Here is a 27,118-nt window from a genome sequence, read left to right on the forward strand (position 1 = left end):
TCATCACCACATAATCCGTAAAAAAATCTGTACCATGTATGAACAATAATTTCCAGTATGATGCAAAAAAACCTTATGTTTTAAGCATTTTGTTTTTTTCTTTCTGTACAATTAAAAATAAAATAAACATGGGTACAGTTTTTACAAATATTTTGTTTATTTTAATGAAGCTGGTACAGACACTGTCCATTTAAAACCCATATCCCAGGCCAAAAAGTACAAATAAAGTCAAAAAGAGCAGTGTTCTGTTGTATACACTTCTGCATGAATAACTTTAACTGCTAATGAAAATTAGATCTTTTCTGGGATCTTCTGACAAGATTTTTCTTTCATCTTAAAATGCTTTCTCTTCAGTGAAGCCATCTTTGGAGTTAGTCATTATTCTCTGTCATTTTGACTCCAAATGGATATTCCTCTTCTTTTGGTCCAGACCCTCAGATTTTAAAAGTAGCTTCAAGTTAAGGAAAGGTCATTTTTCCACAGTTCTGTTTTCCGAAAAACTTCCATCTCCCACTGAAAGTCATAGTCCAGGAGTGAAGCAATCACATGCTAGAACGTCAGGGCCAATTGGAAAGTCATTAGGAACACTTGCATTAGTTGATCTTACTTATCACAAGCCTGCAAATGCACAGTCCTGGAAAAGGCGGGCTCTCTATGCACACATGTAATTTTTAAAAAGGAGAGAGTGATATGAAGGGGGCTGAGGTTTGATCACCAAAAATCAGCACAATGAAAAGAAACAATAATGAATAATGGGCACTAGAATTCAAATTACCAGATGTTTTAAAGAGATGGGGTGCCAGTTTCAATTATGTTTTGAACACCACATTACAAAAGAACTATTTTTAAAAATAAAAAAGGATTAAGGGGAAAGAAAAAAAAATAAAAAGAATATCTAAACCGTTGAATGACCCCCTGTTTGTTCCTGATAAACTTCAATCACATCTTCTTCCTCCATTCCCAGCTGTAAGAGGAAAGACAAGTGTTAGTAGTAGAATACAAAGTACTATTTTTTTAACTGGCTGCAACTATGTGGCAACTGTGCAAAAAAGATACAAAAATAATCCATAGTTATCCTGTTCTGAAACTAACAATCTTGTTTCCTTTAATCCAAAGAACAGAGAGGTATATTCTTTTCTTCTGATACTATGTCAATATGAAATCATTCATGTTACTTTGCTGAGCCAACTTTACTTCCCAGTTTATTCACCATGTAAAATTTAAGTGTTTCTGCAAAGTACCTTAAAGGAGTTTTAAATCTAATGAAACATGTATAGAATAGTTTAAGTAATAGTTTGATGCCATGTTTTCTAAAAATCATTTTACTTCCAGATGTAATTATTCGACAGAATCTCTTTCTTCTCTTTCAAAAAACCTGACTTCACTTGAAATATATGTGGGTTTTGGCTAGAAAAATACTGTCTAAGGGTTCATTTCTAAGTAGTTTGCTTTGTTATATAGAATTCCTTCTAGAATTTAACTATTATTTTCTTTGATAGTGACCACTCTCAGTGAAGAGTTATTATACATCTACTTTTGACACTTCAATTCTATAGGCTTGATTTTTCAGGCCAGTTCTCAATTCTTCCAGAAAAGGGGGGGGGGGGGGGGGAGGGAAGACCCTTTGCAATGCCTTTTACAGAACATTAAGTAAAATATATGCAATTTTTTTTTATATGCGTGAAGTGTCTGGAATGTTTTTCTTAAAGACATTATTAATAATGGTTGCCTCTGAGAAATGGGAATGCAGAGATATCTAGAGTGTATTTTCCATTTTATATACTTTGGTAGTTTGGTTTTTTAATACTTTCATTTTTAACTACAAGCATTCTTTATTTAAAAAATTGTACAGAAGGAGGCTGGTGTTGCATAGAAACCCATAGACGCCTCAATGAGGCTTGTAAAGAACTGCAAATCTGTTGATTCTGGTGTGCAGCCAGGGTTAAAGAACACTGAAATAGGCAGACTGAAAACAAAAATCAGCATTGTTTCCAGTGAACTACAGTGAATCACAAAAGCAAATGAAAACAGTTCAAAGGAAAGTTCAAGTAATCTCTAATGAGACAAGTTCTATATTTTATACAGGACAATTTTGTGCAGAATTACAAAATGTGAAAATTAAAATATGCTAAGAAATCTAAAAATAAGTGGATTTAGAATTTTTTAAAGTGATTAATTGGTTCTGGTGTCACGGATATCTTGACTGTGATAAAACATGAATGTTAAAATAATTATTAATTAAAGATGCTATTAAAATTTAATTTTAATTGCACACTTAGCCTGGTAAACACTGCAAGGACTAGAATTCCAAACAGTACAAGGAACCCTTGAATGGGGAAGGTAGCATATGTCCTTAAACTATGGTGAATATGAAGCCATCAGCTTTAAGAAGTACACTGTCGGATAAGAGTAAATAAGCAACAGTACAAAGAGGTCACTCCCTAAATACCTACTCTCTCCCACTGCCCCATTATTCTTCTAAAAAGATAAATCTTTTAATGATAGTAAGGGAGGTGTCACTAAAATGTATCAAATAACCTTCTGTGTTGGTGAGATTATGCCAAGCTTTTGTTGTTCAGTCACTAAGTCTGACTCTGCAACCCTATGGACTGCAACATGCCAGGCCTCCCTATCCCTGTGCCTTAACCAAGTTAAGACAGGGAAAATATAAAATGAGTTTGGAATATCTTGTGCCAGACAGTAAGGAAGTACTCAAGAAAGTAGGTGGATACTAAACCTACAGGGGAAAGTTTGATGAGAAAAAGGATAGTCACATAGTTTCAAAGTATGTGCCCACATATTACTCAATTACAACAGGAAAAATGGTTTAACCACACAGGAAAAAAAAACGATAACTGTTAAACCCAGTGTGATATACTCCAGATATTACAGCCTGAGAAAGACACATCACCATTTACACAGTAATCCAGACAAACACACATGATCCAAATCTAGTCATGAGTTAACAGAACAGCCCAAATTGAGAGTCTTTCTGGAAAAATAACTGGTTTGTACTCTTCAAAAATGTAAATGTCTGGCAGTGATGAGCCACTTGCCCTCTCTGAGAACAGAGTTCGGTAATGACAATCTTTACTCTGGACTCAAGTTCTGAGCCAGACGAGGCACCCACCACCTCCAGTTCAAAACAAAACACCATGCTGGTGTTGACGATGGCAACTGAAGGCTGGGGAGTCGAGTCCTTAAGCTGTGAGACTCAGATGGGCCTGTCAAGATGCTGGTGAGGGCAGAGGGAATGTTGAAGATGCACGGCAGGTTGGGAGTTCATTCCATTCAGTGCCCAGCACAGGAGGCACAGGGGTAAGAAGAGGATGTTGTGTGTAAGTGATTAGAAGCAGGGGTGAGGCTACTAGTTTGTTTTCTCCTAATGTTCAGATCGTTATCAGTTTTAATTTTCCCTGGGGTGTTCCAGGATGAAAATGTGATGACTGAATCTTTCCTTGTTAATTTTCTTGTTTCTTTCGAACATGGAACTTTTTCCCCTCTCTTGACCATAATGCCCACTTACTAAAATCAAGCAGGAAATTTTGATTTCCTAGGTATTTTCCATATCTTTGCCCTCTCCCACCAATATGATACATTGTTGATTTTTTAGATATACATTTTACTGTATTTTTTTGTTTGTTTTCTGATCCAGTGGCTACACTGTAGTAGTTTTTGTCTCCCTTCTCTTCCCTGTGCCCCACCCCACCATTGTTCTTTCTACCCTATATATTCCTGAGTATCTTTTCCTGATCTGGTTTCTCTGGGATTCCTGTTCTGGGTCTAAACTACCTTTTCCAGTACAAATAACTTAGTGTTTTCCAGATGTAAGTGTATTTTAGGTGAAATAAATTGATCTCCAGTGGGGGGAGGGGGGGATGTAAATGTCATGAAGACAAAGACAGTCTGAAGTTCCAAGTTAAAGATAATTAAAGTGAAAATGAAAATCGCTCAGTCATGTCTGACTCTTTGCGACCCCATGGACAATAGCCCACCAGGCTCCTTCCTGTCCATGGGATTCTCCAGGCAAGAATACTGGAGTAAGTTTCCATTCCCTTCTCCAGAGGATCTTCCCAACCCAGAGATGGAACCCAGGACTCCCTCACTGCAGGAGGATTCTTTACCAGCTGAGTCACCATGTGTTCACACTGAACTGGATCCTACGATGAGGGAGAAAACTTACCATAAAAGGGAAAATTGGGACACATGACAAAACAGTATTCTAACAGTATTCAGTGTCCTGACTCTTAACAACAGTACTGGAGTTATGTCAAAGAGAATACTTGTTCTTAAGAAATACACACTAAAATATTTAGTAAATGGCCATGGTGTATGCAGCCTACTCCCAAATGGTTCAGAAGATACACTTACACACACATATGGTGGGGGGCGGGGGAGGCAAATAATAAAGTACATAAAGTACAGGTAGGAAAATGTTAAAAACCGGTAAATCTAGGTAGAAGAGAGTTCAATTTTTTGCACTTATTCTTGCCACTTTTCTGTAATTTGAAAATCATCACAAAACAAAAACTTTTTAATTTAAAAAGATGAAGGGATGTCAAAAGAACAGATGTGCCAACTTGAAGGGGTTCCCACTGGCTAATATCTAAAGAACATCACTCATACAAAGTATCTCCCCACAAATTACTTATTAATTACAAAATAACTTGGATAAATTGATACAATGCTACAGTGGATAAAATGATACAATGGATAAAATATCTGGCAGTTACCATCTTAACTAAGTGAGCAAAATTAGTATTACCCATAGTAAGACATGGACATCATATAATTCCTAACATCATGCACTTGGAATTTCACAGCTTCATTCAGTGTTGCTCCTACCAAATGTTCAAACCTGAATCTAATCATAAGGAAACAACAGACAAACCCCAACTGAAGGACATTCTTTTTTTTTTAATTCATTTATTTTAATTGGAGGCTAATTACTTTACATGAAGGACAATCTAAAATACAGTTGGCCTGAATTCTTTTTAAAAACATCAGTGTAATGAATCAGTCAGTCCTAAAGAAATCAACCCTGAATATTCATTGGAAAGACTCATGTTGAAGCTGAAGCTCCAACACTTTGGCCACCTGATGCAAAGAGCTGTTCACTGGAAAAGACCCTGATTCCGGCAAAGACTGAAGGCAGGAGAAGGGGACCTCATAGTTGGATGGCATCATCAACCCAATGGACATGAGTTTGAACAAACACCGGGAGACGGTGAAAGACCGGGAAGACTGGTGTGCTGCAGGACTGTTGTGTGCGTGGGGAAACAAAGAGTTGGACACAACTTAGCGACTGAACAACAACAGTATAATGAAAAACGAAGACTGAGTAACTGTTTCATATGAAAAGGAAGCTAAGAGGCATGATAACCAGGCAGAATGCATATCCTGGATGAGATCCCAGGTTAAGTTTAAAAAAAAAAAAAAAAAGGCAGGTGAGCTATAAAGGACCTTACTGAGACAAATTACAAAATCAGATTATTTTGACTGTATATTCAATTACAGTATTGTATCAAGGTTAAATCACCTAAATTAGATAATTTAACTGTGACTCTTAGGAGAACAATAACACTCAAATACTGAGGGGTAAAGAGCCATATCACCTGCAAATTAATATTAAATGGTCCACCAGTAGTGATAATCTGTACATACACAGAGAATGATAAATCAAACACAGCACAACGTTAATAAATGAAGAATCTACGAAAAAGGTTATACAGGAGAATATTATACTAGTCTCATCATTCAGTAAGTTTGAAATGTTTTCAAATAAAAAAGCTAATAATAGCCATACATTGTTCCCACTATCAGAAATATCAGAAATGTTATTTTGTATTTGGAGGAGGGGAATCTGTATAATTGTAAATACACACACACTCTTTTTCTCACATTTTATTACTTTCAGATATCCGGGGGTAGGAGTGAGAATGAGCGTAGAGAAGGTGGAATATATAAACAGAGAAATAAAACAATATATTCAATAAAACAAATGAAGGCATAGAAGCATTAAAAAACATAACCCAAAATGACAGAGCCAAAAATATATACTAAGCTTCTGCATTTGGAGAAGGTGATGGGACCCCACTCCAGTACTCTTGCCTGGAAAATCCCATGGACGGAGGAACCTAGTAGGCTGCAGTCCACGGGGTCGCTAAGAGTTGGACACGACTGAGTGACTTCACTTTCACTTTTCACTGTCATGCATTGGAGAAGGAAATGGCCACCCACTCCATGTTCTGGCCTGGAGAATCCCAGGGACGGGGGAGCCTGGTGGGCTGCTGTCTATAGGGTCGCACAGAGTCGGACACGACTGAAGTGACTTAGCAGCAAGCTTCTATATTAAGTTCTCAAAATGGGCCAAAAGTCAAAATTGAACTCTAAAGGTCACTATCACCATGAAAATGAACCCGAAATCTGCCAAATTTGAGAACCATCTGTCCGTCCTTAAAAAGGCATAGTATGTGCCTTATAACAATTTAAGTACTCAATCCCTACTTTTCACCTCTTTTTACTGGCACATTTGAAGGCACTAAAAGGGAAATTCAACCCAAAAGATTGTTTTTCTCTCTGACAAATAATATATCACTTAACTCAGAGAATATTCAAGAAAAGGGCAGTTTAATGGTACAGCGAACCACATCATTCAATGCAAAATTCAAAATATGTCTTGAATTCAGAGAAGAAATTATACTCACTTCTTTTGGAGTGTGATTATCAGCAATTCTCTGACCTTCAAAGAGAAACCTGAGTGAATTCATGGGAACTCCCTAAAAAGACAGAAAATGTACAAATATAAACCTTTTAAGAGATAACAGAAACTTTGATGCACAAAAAGCAAATATGAAAGCTCCAACAGAATGTGTAGAACATAAAACTAGACAGCTAATTCTATCATCATTACCATTAACTGAGTAAAAACTATTTGCTAGGTACTCCTGATACCAAATATTTTATATACAGAATCATAAATTTTTCATCACAACGGCCCTAAAAGATGAGTATTGTCACCTTATCTTCATTTACAGCTAGAAAATCTAAGGTATAGAGAGGACACACAAGCTGGTCAACCTTTGAAGGCCAAATCTGTTCCCAACCCTGTGTATTCTTAGCCACTATTCTACATAGTTTCCTCTCAAATCTATAAGCTAACATAAAAATAAAATCAGATATTGGATGAACACCAGCTACCAACTGTACAAGCAAAATTGGTTTTAAACAGACTAAATCATAGAAATTTGGCAAAGCACAGTAGCAAGCCAGATAAACTACAGTAAACCTGTGATGGCATTTATAGCACTATAAGTATCACAAAAGGTATTAAAATATATTTTTCTAATCACTTACTCCACAAAAATGGCTAAAAGAGAGTAGACGGCTCATTTAAAGAGAAGTAACTTCACTAACAAGTGTAAATCAATAATCATTTATTTAGTCCACAAGTATCAGAAAGTTCTGCTCAATAACTAATGTGTTAAGATTTCCGCCATGTTTAGAGAAATGTCTATTTAGTTCTTTGGCCCATTTTTTGATTGGGTCGTTTATTTTTCTGGAGTTGAGCTGTAGGAGTTGCTTGTATATTTTTAAGATTAGTTGTTTGTCGGTTGCTTCATTTGCTATTATTTTCTCCCATTCTGAAGGCTGTCTTTTCACCTTGCTAATAGTTTCCTTTGATTCTCCAAAGAAGACATACAGATGGCTAACAAACCCATGAAAAGATGCTCAACATCACTCATTATCAGAGAAATGCAAATCAAAACCACTATGAGGTACCATTTCACACCAGTCAGAATGGCTGCGATCCAAAAGTCTACAAATAATAAATGCTGGAGAGGGTGTGGAGAAAAGGGAACCCTCTTACACTGTTGGTGGGAATGCAAACTAGTACAGCCACTATGGAGAACAGTGTGGAGATTCCTTAAAAAACTGGAAATAGAACTGCCTTATGATCCAGCAATCCCACTGCTGGGCATACACACTAAGGAAACCAGAAGGGAAAGAGACACGTGTACCCCAATGTTCATCGCAGCACTGTTTATAATAGCCAGGACATGGAAGCAACCTAGATGTCCATCAGCAGATGAATGGATAAGAAAGCTGTGGTACATATACACAATGGAGTATTACTCAGCCATTAAAAAGAATACATTTGAATCAGTTCTAATGAGGTGGATGAAACTGGAGCCTATTATACAGAGTGAAGTAAGCCAGAAGGAAAAACATAAATACAGTATACTAACGCATATATATGGAATTTAGAAAGATGGTAACAATAACCCGGTGTACGAGACAGCAAAAGAGACACTGATGTATAGAACAGTCTTATGGACTCTGTGGGAGAGGGAGAGGGTGGGAAGATTTGGGAGAATGGCATTGAAACATGTAAAATATCATGTAAGAAACGAGTTGCCAGTCCAGGTTCGATGCACGATACTGGATGCTTGGGGCTAGTGCACTGGGACGACCCAGAGGGATGGTATGGGGAGGGAGGAGGGAGGAGGGTTCAGGATGGGGAACACATGTATACCCGTGGCGGATTCATTTTGATATTTGGCAAAACTAATACAATTATGTAAAGTTTAAAAATAAAATAAAATTAGAAAAAAAAAAAAAACAAAACAAAAGTTCTCATACTATAACTAAGACCTGGTGTAGCCAAATAAATCAACAAAACAGAAAAAAAAAAAAAAGAGAAAATAATTCAGGACCCTGCTGTCACACAGCACAGTAACTGTGCTGAATTAATAATAGTACATTATCACAAGAGGGTGGGAAGATTTGGGAGAATGGCAATGAAACATGTAAAATATCATGTAGGAAACGAGTTGCCAGTCCAGGCTCGATGCACGATGCTGGATGCTTGGGGCTGGTGCACTGGGACGGCCCAGAGGGATGGTATGGGGAGGGAGGAGGGAGGAGGGTTTGGGATGGGGAACACATGTATACCTGTGGTGGATTCATTTTGATATTTGGCAAAACTAATACAATTATGTAAAGTTTAAAAATAAAATAAAATTAGAAGAAAAAAAAAAAAGATTTCCACCATGTTTAAATACTATCCCAAAAACATCATAAAAAACTCAAACAATCTTCCTAATATGTACTACACTTATATATACAAGACTGTGCAAACTTACCCTGGAGGTGGTTTTAAACTTTTTCTTAGTTCCCTGACCAGGGATTGACCAGGGCCCCAGCAGTCAAACTGCAAAGTCCTAAGCACTGAACCACCAGAAAATTCTCTACTTTTAAATTATTTCCAGGGTTATATTAACTACTAAACATAACTGACAAGGACAAAATATTCTTTGATTTTAAATATAAGATCTTTCAAAAAGTAAGTATCTTATACTGTAGTCATAAAAGTTTCTACAGAAGCAAGTCTACAATATCAAAATGGAAAGATGATTCAATCTCTCTTATTGGGTAAGAATTCCATACTTCAGATAAATTAAGTGTCCCACTGCATGAATATCAGCAATATAAGAAAAAATTTTATCAAGCCTTTGTGAACTGAGTATAGATAGAAACTTTTTCTAAAGACTATAAACTCTGAAGCATAAAAAATTATTCCAACTTGATGTTATATTATCTCCCCTGGCACCTTAGGGCTTCCCTGGTAAGCTCAGCTGGTAAAGAATTCACCTGCAATGCAGGAGACCTGGGTTTGATCCCTGGGTTGGGAAGATCCCCTGGAGGAAGGCATGGCAACCCACTCCAGTATTCTTGCCTGGAGAATTCCGTGGACAGAGGAGCCTGGTGGGCTACAGTCCATGGGTCACAAAGAGTCAGACATGACTAAGCACAGCACAGCAATTTCAATTCTGAATCAGTTTAATTTTCACTTTTGCACTGTTTCTCCTCAATAATCAACTCCATTGTCTACAGATGAGGTAAAAGACTACATATTTTCTTTGGAGTTATTGTGAAGAGTAAATGAGAATGTATCTAAGTACCTATTAGCACAGTGCAGCTAATACACGTTCATTTCCAGTTTTAGTTCCCATCAATATTATTACAAATGTGAGCTAGTTGAGCCGCAATTAATAAGACTTTACTGAGCTTAACAATTAACATCAAAAACAGAAACAGGGAATTCCCTGGCAGTTCAGTGATGAGGACTGAACTTTTACTGCCAAGGGCATAGGTTCAATCCTCGGTCCGGGCATTAGGATCCCACAGGCCACGCAGTACAGCAAAAAAAAAAAAAAAGTTTATTGGCTCACTTATCCTAACACTGGAGTGGGTAACCAGTCCCTCCTCCAGGGGATTTTCCTGACCCTGCAGGGATAGAATCTAGGTCTCCTGTCTTGCAGGCAGATTCTCTACTGTCTGAGCCACCAGGGAAGCCCACTGTTTTCCTTATCCCAACACCTAAATGATCTTTCTTCTTGCAAAGTCCTAAATACTAGACCACCAAAGAATTCCCAAAAGATTACTTTTCTTTTGACAAGCTTTCTTAAAAGAAAAGTTAATGATATATAAAGCACTGAATTTAATACTACAACATACAGACCTGTCTTTGACAGTATGATTCTTTGAGTTTCTTGAGATGTGTTGTCATTTTCACTTTGAAGTGAATCTCACTGCTATCCTAAGGAGATAAGAGGAAAAGGATTATCACTCTTCGTGTAAGTTACTTGCTTTGCCTGAAACAAATTATTTAATTATACATATACTATATACAAACACATACAACTTGTCACCTATATTTTCCCTCCAAAATATTCTTTTTAGCATTCCTAACAGGTTTTATTAAAATAATCATCCTCAAACTTGCTTTATACCCATTTCAAAGCAAGTTTCAGTTCAGTTCAGTTGTTCAGTTGCGTCCAACTCTTTGCGACCCCATGAATTGCAACACGCCAGGCCTCCCTTTCCATCACCAACTCCCAGAGTCCACCCTAACCCACGTCCATTGATTTGGTGATGCCATCCACCATCTCATTTTCTGTCGTCCCCTTCTCCTCCTGCCCTCAATCTTTCCCAGCATCAGGGTGTTCTCAAATGAGTCAGCTCTTTGCATCACGTGGCCAAAGTATTGGAGTTTCAGCTTTAGCATCAGTCCTTCCAATGAACACCCAGGACTGATCTCCTTTAGGATGGACTGGTTGGATCTCCCTGCAGTCCAAGGGACTCTCAAGAGTCTTCTCCAACACCACAGTTCAAAAGTATCAGTTTTTCGGTGTTCAGCTTTCTTTATAGTCCAGCTCTCACATCCATACATGACTACTGGAAAAACCATAGACTTGACTAGACGGACCTTTGTTGACAGAGTAATGTCTCTGCTTTTTAATATGCAGTCTAGGTTGGTCATAACTTTCCTTCCAAGGAGTAAGCATCAAAACATAATCTATTTTAGGTATTAAAATTAGCAGTATAAGTAAAACTATGTATGTCAAAAATGCATTCCTTCAGAATTGCATACCTATTCTACTTTCACAATAAAAATCTAAACTATCACAAATTCCCAAAGGCAACTCAGAATAAAAAGTGAAGTGACACTGAAGTGTCATTAAAGATGGTCAAAGCTATAAGAGAGACATATACCGTAAAACAGCAGACTGAGCAATTCTTCCTGAAATAAAAAGTCACCATACAGAGTCTGGTTTCTCTTGCATGAGTAAAATGAAAAACCTGAGTCACTCAAATTGAAATATGGGATCACAGATAATTTTCTTCTACTGAGACTGTCAAGTAAACTATCAGGCAACCATCAGAAAAAAATATTAGCACTTGCACACTGTAAAAATTTCAAAGCCAATTCTAATGATTACATAACACAATCACAGATACATATTAGTGGAAGTTGCATGTTTTGTTTATATTAATAAAAAAAAAGGAATTCCCTGGCAGTCAGTCCAATGGTTAGGACTTGGTGCTTTCACTGCCAGGACTGGGAATGATCCTGGTTGGGGAACTAAGATCCTGCATGCTGTGTGGTATTTTTCTTTAAAAATAATAATAAATAAATTCTCATCCTGTGGATAATTTCAGGAACAGACAAAACTTCTAGAGCAATACCTCACTCCATCAACTAAAATCATTTCCAGATTAATTAAAGAGCTTGCTGCTGCTACTGCTGCTGCTAAGTCGCTTCAGTCGTGTCCGAGACTCTGTGTGACCCCATAGACAGCAGCTCACCAGGCTTCCCCATCCCTGGGATTCTCCAGGCAAGAACACTGGAGTGGGTTGCCATTTCCTTCTCCAATGCATGAAAGTGAAAAGTAAAAGTGAAGTTGCTCAGTCGTGTCCGACTCTAGTGACCCCATGGACTGCAGCCTACCAGGCTCCTCCGTCCATGGGATTTTCCAGGCAAGAGTACTGGAGTGGGGTGCCATTGCCTTCTCCGATTAATTAATGTTTAGTTAATGTTTAAATTAATTAAAACATTAAAAAAAATTTAGTTATCTTCTCCTCTTCTTTGGGAAAGACTTTTTTCCTAATCTTGACATTAGTAAATCCTTACTTTAAAGCAAGATTTTAACTCAGAAACCATTAAAAAAAAAAGGAGACTGATAAATCCAACTTAATAAAAACATAAACCACCTATAAGTAAGTTACGAGACTCTGAAGAAAATATTCACGTTAACATATATAGCAGACAAGAAAAAATAAGTAAATATAAAGAATTCTTACAAATTAGTAATTGTTAAAAAGGTAATCCATGGCATAGGAGAAACATACACAAGCATACCTACTTTACTACACTCTGCTTTTTTTTACTTGGCTATGCCAGATCTGTTGTGGTACACAGGATCTTCAGTTGCAGCATATGGGATCCACAGTTCCCTGACCAAGAAACGAACCTGTGCCCCTGCACTGGGAGCACAGAGTCCTAGCCATTGGACCACCAAGGAGGTCCCTGTGCTGTCTTTATTGAATTTTGCAGGTACTGCGTTTTTTACAAACTTTTTGAAAGTTTGTAACAAACTTGCATTCAGCAAGTCTACCCACACTATTTTTCCAATGGTGTTTGCTCATTTCAGGTCTCTGTGTCACAGTTTGGTAATCAGTAATTTGGTAATTCTCTCAGTAATTCAAATCCTACCCCAACAAAAAAAGCTCACGGAAGGCTCAGATGATGGTTAGTACTTTTCAGCAATAAAGTATTTTTTAATTAAGGTGTGTACATTGTTTTTTTCCAGACATAACACTACTATACACTTAAACCACATTATCGAGTAAACGTAACTTTCCTATGCACTGGGAAACAAAAGATCAAGTGATACACTTTACTGCAGCGGTCTGGAGCCAAATCCTCAGTATTTCTGAAGTATGCCTACAAACCAACAGAATAAAATTGAGAGTCCAGAAATAAATTCATATATATCTACAGTCAACTGATTTTGACAAAGATGCCAAGCAATTCAATGGGAAAAGAACAGAACTTTCAATCAGTGTTCTAGGAAAAACAGATAGCCATATGCAAAAGAAGTTAGACTCTCCTTCAAACCCATACTAAAAGCATGCAAAAAGTACTCAAAATGATCAAAAACTTAATGTAAGAGCTAAAACCATAAAAACTTTAAAAGAATCTATAGGTGTGAATTTCTGTGACCCTGATTGAGATAATAGTTTCTTATATATGACACTAAAGTGAAAGTGAAGTCGCTTCGTCGTGTCTGACTCTTTGCGACCCCATGTACTGTAGCCTACCAGGCTCCTCTGTCCACGGGATTTTCCAGGCAATAGTACTGGAGTGGATTGCCATTTCCTTCTCCAGGGGATCTTCCCAACCCAGGGATCGAACCCAGGTCGCCTGCATTGTAGACTGACGCTTAACCGTCTGAGCCACCAGGGAAGTCCCATATATGACACTAAAACCACAGCAAAAAAAGAAAAAAATAGGGATTTCCTTGGTGGTCCAGTGGTTAACAACCTGCCTGCCAATGCAGGAGACACAGGTTTGATCTCTGGTCTGGGAGATTCCACATGCCAAGGAGCAACCAAGCCCGTGTGCCACAACTATTGAGCCTGTGCTCTATAGAGCCAGGGAACTACTGAGCCCGAGTGCCCAGAGCCCATGCTCCACAACAAGAGAAGCCGCTGCAATGAGAAGCCCATGCACCACATAGAGAGGTCCCCACTCACTGCAACTAGAGACAGCCCGTGCAAAGAACAAAGACCCAGCACAGCCAAGAAGTTTCTAAAAAGATACATTCAATTCACTGAAATCAAAAACTGTTTGTGCAAAGGACACAACCCAGAAAGTGAAAAGACAACCCAAAGATGGGAGAAAACATCTGCAAACCATCTAACTGATAAGGATCTAATAACCAAAATACATGTGAAAAGTTATTACAACTCAAAAATAAAGACAAATAATCCAATCTAAAAATGGACAAAAGATCTGAATAGACACATTTCTCCAAAGATGTGCAAATGGCCAATAAGAACAGGAAAAGATATCCATCATTAACCATCAGGGAAATACAAATCAAAAACACAATGAGATACCACTTCACACTCACTAGGATGACTATATATATTTAAAACAAAAAAAAGAACAACAAATACTGGGTGAAATGTAAAATAACAAACCTTCATTTATTGTCAGTAAGAATAATGTATAAAATGGTGCAGCCATTGCTAAAAGCTGTTTGAAGGCTCCTAAACAAAGTTACTACTATACTAGACCCAACAATTGCATTCCTACATATATAGAGAACTGAAAACATATCCACACAAAAATTATAATGAAGAGTCAAAGCAATATCATCATACTGGCCCAAAACTAAAAGACTGGTATAATAATACCCCATGTTTCAGAGAATGTGGGGAAATGTACTCTCACACTTCTATGGTGAGAGTGCACCAGTTCTTCTGTCCCTTAAAAAAACAACTATGAAAATTCATTCCTCCACTAATTTCCAGCTAACCTTTATTATCTATTAGCACCTCAAACGGAGAAGGAAATGGCAACCCACTCCAGTGTTCTTGCCTGGAGAAGCCCAGGGACAGGGGAGCCTGGTGGGCTACCGTCTATGGGGTCGCACAGAGTCGGACACGACTGAAGCGACTTAGCAGCAGCATCTCAAAAAGGGTCAATAAGATAAAGATCAGAGTCTGGAGAAATCAGGTGCCAACAGAGAGAAAGGGATCAGGAAAAGGCCTGAGAGGCTCTTTTGTGTAAGGCCTCTAGTGTTATCACTTAATAGTAGTCACTGTATTTGCCACTGAAGCATGCTAAACAAGAAAAAGTTCTACTAGAAGAAATTAAAGTGATAAGTTGCCTAGTGGAACAATTTAAAAATACAGTATCACCCTCTCCTACCTCTAACAGATGCACATACAGTAAATGAAACTCCACTTTTCAATAACTTGCCTTAGTTGAATCATTTTTTCTGTTTCAGAAATCATTCACACATTCCAGAGTCAAAGGAGAAAAATAATGAAACTCACCTGTCCAATGACTTTGAGTTTAATATACTCTCCTTCCTTCTTATCCCCCAAGTCCTCGGTTGAAGGTTTTGCTTCCTGAAAGTACATATAAATATAAAAGTTTCTATGTGCTATTTTAATTACTCATCCATTACTTTGACTTAGGGTACAAAATTTGCAACTAAAAATACAGCAAGCATTTATTTTCTCTGCCAGTCAATCAAGCAAAAAAGGTTCTAAGTCAATTACTCTCTCAAACAACAGTTTACTAAAAATCATGAAAGAAGTCTCTTTTATTATAATCCTACAGTAAAGGTTCTAAAACTTCACCATGCATCAGAATCACTGGAAGGACTTGTTAAAAAGGCGGCTGGGTCTCACACCCAGCTTTTTATTCGGTAGGTCTCGGGTAGGTCTGTAATATGCACTTCTGACTAATTACCAGGCAATACTAATGCTTCTAGGCAAAGGAACAACCTGGAAACCATTATCTTACAGTCAACTACTACCAGTCAGAGGAAGCTCATCTTCCAGGAATCCTTGACCAAACATTTTGAATCCAAGGTTATTTTCTTACAACCTAGTGGGAAAAATTAACTACTCCAATTACAAAACTGTACTAAGAAATATAAATTAATCATATTAACATAAGCAAAGTCTTTTTAGGAAGGAAAATCAAACAGCAAAGTATTGGCTTAATGTACTCGAGTCAAAACAAATCATTTTATATCAGTTATTATTTTAGACTATCTGAAGCAGTATATCCAATTTCAAAAGATCAGGCTTGGGTGAAAAAAAATTAGAATTAAACTGGAACAAGAAAAAAGCCCAAGCAGGGTAAGTAATAATAGTAAAGAGCAAACAAAATTGGAAGACAGAAGGAAAGAGTATAACCCTCTTACAAATTATACCATAAGAAAATGAAGTTAGAATAAACTAGTTAAACAACTTTGCCATGAAGTATTAAGAAAGGTAAGCCATTTTTAGTAAAAGGGTAGCTTGGTAAATTTCACTCAATGGTGTGATAAAAGTAGCTTTCCCATGCACTTTACCTTAGTTTGGCAACCATATTATTCACTTATTTAAATATATACTTCTTTATTATTCATAGTAATTTCAAGCTGTTAATCTACTCTTGGTAAGAACGGTTGTTGTTTAGCTGCTAAGTCATGTCTGACTCTTTGCAAATTCATGGACTGTGGCCCTCCAGGTTCCTCTTCCCATGGGATTTTCCAGACAAGAATACTGGAGTGGGTTGCCATTTCCTTCTCCAGATCTTCTTCATCCAGAGATCGAACCCGAGTCTCCTGCATTGGCAGGTGGATTCTTTACCACTAAGCCCCAGGGAAGCCCTTTAGTAAGAATACAACCAACTTACTTAAGAATATATAATAAGAATTTTGTATACTTAAGAACATACAATCAGAATATTGTATATTCTTAACAATTTAATATACTTCTGTAATTCAGAAGTAACAGGTCCATTACCTGTTTATTTCATGCCAGTAACTGAAAACTAACAAACTCTTTAACATTCAAAATTTAACAAAATATATTAAACTAGAAGTAGCTTTTAAATTTAAGATACAGGCTAGAGCCCAGGGAAATGCTTAGATAACAGAACTGACTTCATTAGTATGAATTCTTGCCTGTTTATCATTCTGCAGTACTTTCAACATTTGCTGACTACTGCATTTTATGGCAGCTGGCAAAATTAACCTTCTTTAGTGAGACAGTATTTCACCTGAAAACTAGAAGACTGTCTTCAAACAGTCTCACAACCACATTTCTCTGAATTTATATTCAAAGTAAACAATTCCTTCTTCCTTTAAGTACTGAGAGAGGACAAGGACAATTTATTCCATGCAGTGAAAGGCAATAAAGAGCAAAGAAGCCCTGAGTCCTCTTTAACTGAGAGAAGGTGTGTTAAGAAGCTTTATCTGAGTTTCCACAAGGAAGAAAACATCCCCCTCCAAGAGGATCAGCAATACATCAGCACAATGGGACTGACTGTGCTCCAGTGTTTCCTAGACAGAGGATACTCAGAACAAAAGAGTTCTTCCCTCTTCTCCAATCCATCCTCCACACTGCTTCAGAACCCTTTCCAAAAGCACAGCTTCTCTGACTGGTTTGTTTTCGTGCACTCAGTTGTGTCCAACTCTTTACGACCCCCTTGGATTGTATAGCCCACCAGGCTCCTCTGTCCATGGGATTCTCCAGGCAAGAATACTGGAGTAGGTTGCCATTTCCTTCTCCAGGGGTTCTTCCCGATCCAGGAATCGAACCTGCGTCTCTTGTGTCTCCTATATTGCCAGGCAGGTTCTTTACCATTAGCGCCACCTGGGAAGCCCCTCTCTGACTGTATAACTGCCCCTATCAGAAAGCATTAATAGCTCCCAGTACTTTAAGGCCTAGAAACAAAGTCCACAACATGGCATTCAGTTCCTCCAGTACCAACCTTAACTCCCATTTTTCTCTCACCACTTTCTTTACAACCCAAGGATTTGGTTAAATTGGACTTGTGCTATTCCCTGAACATGTCTATAAACTTCCTTCCATCTTCAGCTCTTTGCTGTCCTTGTTTCCTTTACCTGTAATACACATCCTCCCTTTACCATAACCTCTCTTGAAGTCATCTCACGGAAATCCATCATCTGAAGTCCAGTATGTAAAGAACTCTTCTGGGAACCACATCTCCCCTCAACTTTCCAACTGGGATTAATATTTTCCTTTAATGCTCCTATTGGCAGTGTATTCATATCCTTTAAAAGACATTTATTCTCTATTTAAAAACATTCTCCCTTTACTATCATCTCAAGTCGTACTCATACTTTTCTTCAGATTTCTTTTAAGTTCAGTTCAGTAGCTCAGTCGTGTCCGACCCCACGAACCCCATGAACCGCAGCACACCAGGCCTCCCTGTCTGTTACCAACTCCCGGAGTCCACCCAAACCCATGTCCATTGAGTCGGTGATGCCATCCAACCATCTCATCCTCTGTCATCCCTTTCTCCTCCTGCCCTCAATCTTTCCCAGCATCAGGGTCTTTTCCAATGAGTCAGCTCTTCGCATCAGGTGGCCCAGAGTATTGGAGTTTCAGCTTCAACATCAGTCCCTCCTATGAACACCCAGGACTGATCTCCTTTAGGATGGACTGGTTGGATCTCCTTGCAGTCCAAGGGACTCTCAAGAGTCTTCTCCAACACCACAGTTCAAAAGCATCAATTCTTCGGTGCTCAGCTTTCTTTATAGTCCAAACCTCACATCCATACATGACTACTGGAAAAACCATAGCCTTGACTAGACGGACCTTTGTTGGCAAAGTAATGTCTCTGCTTTTTAATGTGCTGTCTAGGTTGGTCATAACTTTCCTTCCAAGGAGCAAGCATCTTTTAATTTCATGGCTGCAATCACCATATGCAGTGATTTTGGAGCCCAGAAAAATAAACTCAGCCACTGTTTCCACTGTTTCCCTATCGGCATTTGCTATTTCCACTTTTACTCTCAACTCACTGCCATCAGGTTTATACAATACCCCACCACTCCAATTGACACTTCTTTCACCAAGGTTACCAGTTCAACTTCTTACTGCTAAACCCAAAGGACAATCTAAAGTCTTATCTTTAAACAATAGACACTGATGACTCCTTCAAACTCTCTACCTTTGATCTCTAAGATTCTATGTCCCCTCATCTTGACCACTTCCTTAAATGCTGGTGCTCCTCTGGGTCCTAAGTCTTTAAGCTTCTTTTTCTTCATCTTCCTGGGTGACCTACAATTCCAACTCTCTCTCAGATACTAACCATTCTCAATAACCTGACCACTTTTCTGAGTTTCACTCAATTTATCTAAGAGCTTGAACACTTATCTCCATTCTGGATGTCTCCATGGGTAGCTCAACTTAAAACTGAGTGCATTACTTCTAGCTCCTCTTCCTGAAAACCAAAACCCAAAAAAGACTACAACTCCTCCTGGATTCCCAATTACAATAAATGTCTGACACACACTCAACTGCACACAACACAAATTTAGTAGTCATCATTGGCTATCTTCCTCTCCTAAATCTCATACTTAATAATTCACCATTCTGACAACTATATCTCTTAGTGATTCTCATTCTCTATCCCACTGCCTTATTTCAGGCAGTCACTGTTGCTCATTAGCAATACCACAATGGTATAACAGATGTCCCAAGTCTAGCTCCCTCTAATTAATTCTTCCCAACTACAACCAGAGCCATTTCTCTAAAACGCAATCTGATCTGCCCAGAATCTTCAGGACTAAGTTCAAACTCCTTAGCTGACACATACTGGTCCTCCGTGTGCTGGTCCCTGCCTAGCAAGCAAGCCTTATTCTCCTACGTCTTTTGCTAATATTCTTCGCTCCAGCCAAACTGAACCATCTACAACGCCTTAAACATGGCACTCTCTGCCTTATCTCCACTATCCCTGTACCTGTTACTCACCTCTGCTTAGTATGCCCTTTCTTACCCTATTCCCCTTTTAAGACCACTTAAGCATCACTTCTACAAAATCATTTCCCTGATCACCCTCTTAAATGTTCTCATACTGCTTACTTTAATTTTATTATAACCACATGTCTGCATATCTGTGTTTCCCACAAGATTCAGTTCCTTATCGACATGCCTTATTCTTTGTATTTCTGGTCAAGTACAGTGTCTAGTATTTTAAGGATACTCAATATGCTTATTAAATTAACATTTTCTGTGACAGTTTTGTATGTCTTGACTTTCCTACAAATTTACGAGGAGGAGGTCCACATTTTCACCAGGCAATTATTTAATGCTGGCTGAATTAAGTTGACAGCACTATCATCTGTATTACACCACAAAATCTTACTAATGTTTCATACTTCTACCGTACACAACAGTCAATACAAACAAAATCCTTTCAGCATTCACTTCAATTTCACAAAACATGTGAACACTAGAATTTGAAATTTCCAAGAATACTGCCACTCTCCTTAGTCACTCCATTTTGACAATCTTTTCCCAACTCTGAAGCACAAGAGCAATGCCATCTGTACCCACTTCTTTAATAGCCTCACGCTTGCCCGATGCAGTCATCTAACTTTTCATGTGCCTTTTTCCTTCAACAAACTAGTCTGGAAAATGAGAAGATCTTGTACAGAAAAAGGCCAAAGTTTGTCTCTAGCAATCTCAGTGTCTTTTGTATGCCTTCTTTCCTTCTCTCCCCTGTTAAAAAAAAAAAAAAGAAGCTGCCAATACAGAATGGTATGGCACACTAGTCACAAAACACTGAAAGCATTCAGCACTAGACCCAGAACAGTAGGTCATGAGAGAAAAGAGAATCCCAGAGAGGGCTGGCTTATTAGGCTGGGAAGGTTACACAGCCCCAGAGCAGAAGAAACTGGTAATGTAAAGAAAAGTAAAGGAACGTACAAGATCAAAGGCAAGAACTGGAAATCTCTAAATTTTCAGGTCTGTGTCATCTAGAGATTGAATCATGGTAACTAGAATGGTAGAAAAGAATTTATCAGACACCAGGCGCTATCAACTCTTCTTACCAAGATATAAATGTAACAGCCTAGAAATAGAAGATGGCTGGATAAAGTTACTAGTTCTATTGCTAATAGAAGTAAAGACCAAGAAGGTATGCAAACATCATAAAAGGAAAATTACTGCATGACAATCAACCCTTCGTCAGTAACAAAACATAAAGGGAATTGAAAGAGGAAGAGGAAAATACCTGCTGCTTCACATTTTTGAGACAACCTTCCAGTTCTGGGGCTTAGAATGGTGCCTGGAACACACTGACATTCAATAAATGCTTGTTAAATGAATGACTCTTACCACTCACTCCTTTAAAAACTTTTACTAAGTATTCAGTCATTGCTGGCACTTCAGAAAAAAAGGGTGAGTAAAGCCTGATTTCTGACCCTGGAAAGCAAACAGTGTAATGGAGAAAGGTACTTAAATAATTGTAACACTATATATAAAAGCTATAATATATAATATTATTCTAATTGATATGGGGGGAGGCTAATGAGAATCAAGAGATATTTGACAACTGCTTTAGTTTTGAAATCTGAACTACTCCACTAACACTCATAAGTACTCTAACCCTAATAATCATACTCAGTTTTAAAAATACTATTAAGTAATGTTCACATTTTATTTGAAATGTTTTATTATAATCAATGTTTGCAACATCTACTAGCAGCACTTCATGTATCTATCTGTCAGAGAGAAGACAGAATGTATCATTCCTCTCCTGGGGCATGGAATACTTTGTATCAGTTCAGTTCAGTCCAGTCCCACTCTTTGTGACCCCATGAATTGCAAGCAGGCCAAGCCTCCCTGTCCATCACCAACTCCCGGAGTTCACTCAAACTCACGTCCATCGAGTTGGTGATGCATATGTACCAGTAACTAAATGCTCAAGTCATAGCATCAGTGTAACATATTTATTCTACGAGGTAAGTAGTATACATAATTATGAACTTCAATATACACCTAGTTTATCATATTCTTCTGCCATCTCAGGCTAACAGGAAGATCAGCGAACACCAAAAACAGGGGGATATAAATAATGCTGCAGGGAATGATGCTATCCTAACAAAAGAAATACAACTAGTGCGGTAGATTAAAGATAACTGCAAATTCTTTGTTACTCTTCCCATTAAGAAATGGAATCTTGATGTCTTTTCCTTGGTGACTATAGCTAATAATACTGTATTCTATATTTGAAAGTTGCTGAGAATAGCTCTTAACACAAGAAAAATCTGTAACTGTGTGTGTTGATGGTTGTTAACTAGACCTATCCTGGGGATCATTTCACAATATATGCAAATAATTACATTGTATAATCTGAAACTAATATGTCAATTGTCTCTACAATGAAATAAATAAATGCCTTTCCCTTGAATTTGAGTTGAACTTAGTGATTTGCCTGACAAACAGAATGCAAAAGTGATTTCCAAAGTTAGGTTCTAGGAGGCTTGGGGTTTCTACCCAAGGTTCTCTGGAACACTATCCTGTGAGCCCTGAGCTGCCTACGTCTGAATATCCTGGGGTCCCTGTGCTGAAGGGAATACATGACAAGACCACTCAGAGAGGCCTTGAGACTATATGAAGAAGCCATCCATTACAGCCCACAGCCCCCTGAGTAATCCCAGCAAAGGCCCCACGCGTCAAGGAGCAGTGATGAGCCCAAAACCACAGAGCCCTGCCAAAATTGAGATTTATGAGCAAAACAAGACTGTTGTTTTAAGCCATTATGTTTTAAGCAGTTTGTTAGGTACCAACAGATAGCCGAAATTACATAAGGTTTCCAAATCCTTGACTAAAGATAAAAGGAGCTCAATCAATCAGTATCTGTCTCCCTCTCCACCCCTCCTCTCTCTGAGGTTGGGATGGAGAGAGTAAACCTACAACAGATTCATTTAGCATTTGAACCAAACCAGTCATCCAATTATTACAAATTTAACAGACCTAAACTGAAGAGCTGAAGTCCATGCTGTCTTTCATGACTTGAGTATGGAAAAGAAACACTATAACTGTGAATACAGGGAAGAAAGAAGGAAAAATATTTGTACAAATTATCCTTACCAGTTTGACATTGGCATCTGGGTCTATATATTGTGCTCAGTTTTGCTGCAAGGTGAAATCAGGCTAAAAGTAAGCACACCATCGGATCTCTATTATTGGTTAAAGGCTAGTCCTTAAACTTTTTGAGGGATCATGTACCCCTAATGAAAGCTATGGATCCTTTCTCCCTAAACAAATACACATGCAAAAAAACCACAGATTGCCATAAAATTTCAGTGGATTTTCAGCCCTGAGGATTCATGATCCTCAGGTTCAGAATCTGTATTAGAGGATTATTCAAAAACGGTCCACTGGACAATGCTAGCATTGTTAGAATTATGAGAAATTATTTCACTCAAATTCCAAAAATAATCATTTTCTATTAATCAATGCAGAACCCAGCAATTCAAGTCTTACATGACTTTAACATCCACCTATTTTAACTTGAAATTATTGCTCAATTCCAGTATCTTCAGCACAGACAAAAAACCCTCCGAGAGGGGCCTCAGAATATATGTCATTCTAAAACAACTTGGTTGATATTAAGACTGTCTTCTGGGGACTGTGGTCGTCTCATGCTACTGGTATGGCGCAGGAGTACCTTGGGATTCTCACTCATAAGCTTCATCAGGGTAAGAGTTCCACTTCTTATCTCTTTAAATCCCTAGCACTACAACACTAATAGTGTACTGGCTCCTGATTATTAATAATGATATTGGTTGATCAGCATAGAGCAACAGTTCTTAAACTTTATAGTCTCAGGATTCCTCTTAAAAATCATTTAGAACTCCATAAAGCTTTTGTTAGGTTGGTTGTACCTACTGCAGTTTATCTGAAGTATGTTTTATAAACACATAATTAATTTTAGGATATTAAATCACACTGATACTTATGAAAAGTATTTTAATAGTAACAATATGAAACACCTATAAGGATATGATGATACCCTCATTAAATGGTACTGTGTATATAAAAAACAATTTCTTGAAAGTAGCAATAAAGCTTCAATCTTAAAAAGACATTTTTTTAAAAACAAAATTAGTAAGAAAAGTGGCACTGTTTTGCATTTTTTGCAAATCTCTTCAATATCTGGCTTAATAGAAAGCAGCTGAATTTCCACATCTGCCTCTATGTTTCAATCTGTTGTGATATCCCAGGTCATGTCAATCTTTAGAAAACCCCATGAAAGAATGAGAGTGAAAAAGACAATGTCCCAACATTATTGTGAAAATAGTTTTGGCCACCTGTTAGTGTCCTAGGTCCTTTATTTCTTCAAGTTTCTCTTAAATAGCTGGAATTGAAACTGGAGCAATAAATTCTACAATTCACTTTATAATTCCTTCTGTACACTGCTCTTTCCTCAGACTACATAGTAAATTTCAACATACTTCCTAGCCACTTCTGAGCATCAAAATAAAAGGCTGATGAAATAAAGCATTTACACCTTTCTTTCCTCCCTGGAAATCAAGTAAACAACTACCTAGGGAGATAGTTATAACTCTGTTCCGGTATCAATTTGGGAGTTAATCTAGACTGTTAGTAAGAAGATCCACTCAAAACTAATCTAGATTATGGTTTAACCTTATAAATGTACGTTTTGTGCAACAGTAAAAACCCACAAAAGCCTCACTTGCTCTCACCAAGTGGCACAAAACTGAACTGGGTTAAAAGCCAAGGGAATAGTGTGTTAAATTTAAAAGTTCAAGTACACTGTGGAGTTGAATGAGAAACAGTTTTCTAAATAACTATCATTAAACAAGCAAAAGGTTCAAAAATACTTTAAAAAGTCAAAGTCATCTAAGCAAACAAAACGAAGGCCAGACAAAAACCTTATAAAGTAAAAACTAGCCATAAACACTTTGTTGTTGTTTAGTCGCTTAGTCGTGTAGGACTTTATAACCCCATGAACTACAGCCCTCCAGGCTCCTCTGTCCATGGGATTTCTCCGGCAAGAATACTGGAGTAGGTTGCCATTTTCTCCTTCAGGGGATCTTCCCGACCCAGGGCTCGAACCCGCATCTCCTGCATTGGCAGGCTGATTCTTTACGCTGAGCCACCAGCAAAGCCCATCAGCCACAAACAACGTTAACTAGGAATGAATGAGGAAGAAAAACTCACCACGGAAAATCGAACACTCCTGATTGAATGCAAATCCCAAGTAAATTCCTGCTAATAACACTGAGATGGAGCACTCTGCTATAACACGAAGCTTTCTGCAAATGTTCTGCAACTGCTTCACGCACACGAAGTTTTCCTATCCTTTTCCTCAAAGGTTATCAGTCATCTTCAGGTTAACTTCCAGATGAAATGCTTTCTGTAGCTCTAGCAGTTTCGTTCTACTTTGTTTCTTGGTTATTCTGAGTGCTCTCTTCCAACTGGAGAGCTACTGAACCAATCCCGAGTGAGAAATGGGAAAGTAAAAGGAAAGAGGCGACAGCTCTGCACCCCCACACGGAAAAACACTCAGAGCAGAGCAGCGGCGGCCTAGCTGCAATCCAAATGGAAAGCGGAGCTTTCGAGGTTCTCAGCAACACGAGACAATGTCTCCCTCCCTCCGTCCCCACGTCCCACTTCGCGACTATCTAAAGACCAAGAATCAGGGAGTGGAGTCCACCAGCTTTTCAGGGCCACAGAGCCTCCGGGGCAGGGATTCTCTCCCGTTATATAATTGGGGCCTAGGGCCCTGCTTCTGCAGTGAGTTCTCCGGAGAGGCAGGCGGGCGGGATCCTCAGCGACCCTCTTGGGAAAGTGGAAGCTGGGCTCTGCACCTGGGTCCGCCCCGGAGAAAAGACGGGGACGAATAGAGGGAGGCCGCGACCAGAGGCGCTGGGGCACAGGGGGTGATGAGCCAGCCCGGAGAGGGTCAGGGTGGCTCCTAGAGGCCCGCGACAGGCCCGGGCGTCTCCTGCCCTAGTCTACTCCCCTCCCTCTTCAGCCCAGTCCCCACCGGCCGCCCCCTCCCCCATTCCGCGCTCCCCTCCCCCGCGCCTCCATCCCCGGCCCCAGCCGATCAGCAGGCGGACCTGCAGAGTAAGGCCTTGGCCACCGCTATCGGATGGCTCTCAGTCTGGTACCTGGTCAGACATGGTGACGGTAGTTTCCCCCGGGGTCTCCGCACACCAGCGGCCTCGGGTAGGTAGAACCTCGCTCCGGGGTTTACAAATCCGTCTCTCTACCCAACAGCACAACACCGCGGCTGGAGGGACTTCCGCTACGCCTTGCGTCACTTCCGCTACGCTCAGTGAGGACGGAGAGGGGAAAGAGGAAAGGCGACGCGGGAAAACTCGTTGGGGGCGGCGGGGCTCCCCGGAGGCTGGAGGATTGAGAGCGGGCTTTAGTTGTGGTCGCACAGATGAATTAATCACCGCAGCACCGAGATAGGCCTTGTGCTTCGGGCCCGAGTCCATCCCCTGAGGAAAAGTTTCCGGTGCCCAGTCTCTGTTTAGAACCGTACTGACAGGCCAGCCTCCTCCCGCCGACACCTTGCGCGTTTCTGAAGGCTGAGCCAAAGTACTTCTATTGTCTACTTCTGGCCTTGCTCATCTACCTCCCTAAATAAACTGGACTGAATACCAGTGATTCTTAGCCTGGAGGTAACATTTTCGGTTAACCAACCCTGGCCAAACACAATGACATTAATTTAAAACAAACAAAACAAAACGTAATCGCATTGGGTGGGATTTTGATGGCTGCTGATGAAAAAGATGCTCCTGAAACTTTAGGAGCATCTTTAGCTCCTAAACTGGTAGTGCGAAGAAGCTGATTCCCACCCTTGACTTGGTTATTTTGAGTTAATGAATGGTCTTTCCATGAGTTCGTTCTAAAAAACAAAACAAAACAAAATTAGTGGCCCTACTGGCAAAAGCATAGAGCATAAGGATACGGATAAGCGGAATTGAATTCAGATTCCAGAATAAATGAACAGACTAAAAGAGAAGTTACTTGGACAACTGGATATCCATATATAAAAGAATGAATCTGGATTACTAACTCATAACATTTGAAAAGTTAAAATGAATCAAAGGCCTAAATGTAAGAGCTGAAACCTTAAAATACTCTGGAGAAAACATTAAGTATAAATCTTCTTGACTTTGGATCAGGCACAAGCAACCAAAGAAAAATAAATAATATGGACCTCATCAAGACAATCTAAGGA

General features: G+C 39.0%; 1 protein-coding gene and 1 non-coding gene across 2 annotated transcripts; one reads left to right on the forward strand and one right to left on the reverse strand.

Moving 5' to 3' along the window:
* Positions 1 to 133: 133 nt before the first annotated feature.
* SUMO1 (small ubiquitin-like modifier 1) lies at positions 134 to 26,384 on the reverse strand. Its single transcript, XM_027564544.1, has 5 exons — positions 26,037 to 26,384; positions 15,415 to 15,489; positions 10,526 to 10,603; positions 6,708 to 6,779; positions 134 to 964 (listed from the first exon to the last, which is right to left on the reverse strand). Exons 1-5 carry the CDS (start codon positions 26,367 to 26,369, stop codon positions 896 to 898), a joined length of 627 nt encoding a protein of 208 aa, XP_027420345.1. The 5' UTR covers positions 26,370 to 26,384; the 3' UTR covers positions 134 to 895.
* LOC113881630 lies at positions 3,034 to 3,118 on the forward strand. The gene has a single exon (XR_003508113.1). It is a non-coding gene; the product is annotated as a small nucleolar RNA SNORD103/SNORD85 (small nucleolar RNA).
* Positions 26,385 to 27,118: the final 734 nt, after the last annotated feature.

Source organism: Bos indicus x Bos taurus, chromosome 2, assembly GCF_003369695.1.
Source record: "Bos indicus x Bos taurus breed Angus x Brahman F1 hybrid chromosome 2, Bos_hybrid_MaternalHap_v2.0, whole genome shotgun sequence".
Classification (NCBI taxonomy): Eukaryota; Metazoa; Chordata; class Mammalia; order Artiodactyla; family Bovidae; genus Bos; species Bos indicus x Bos taurus.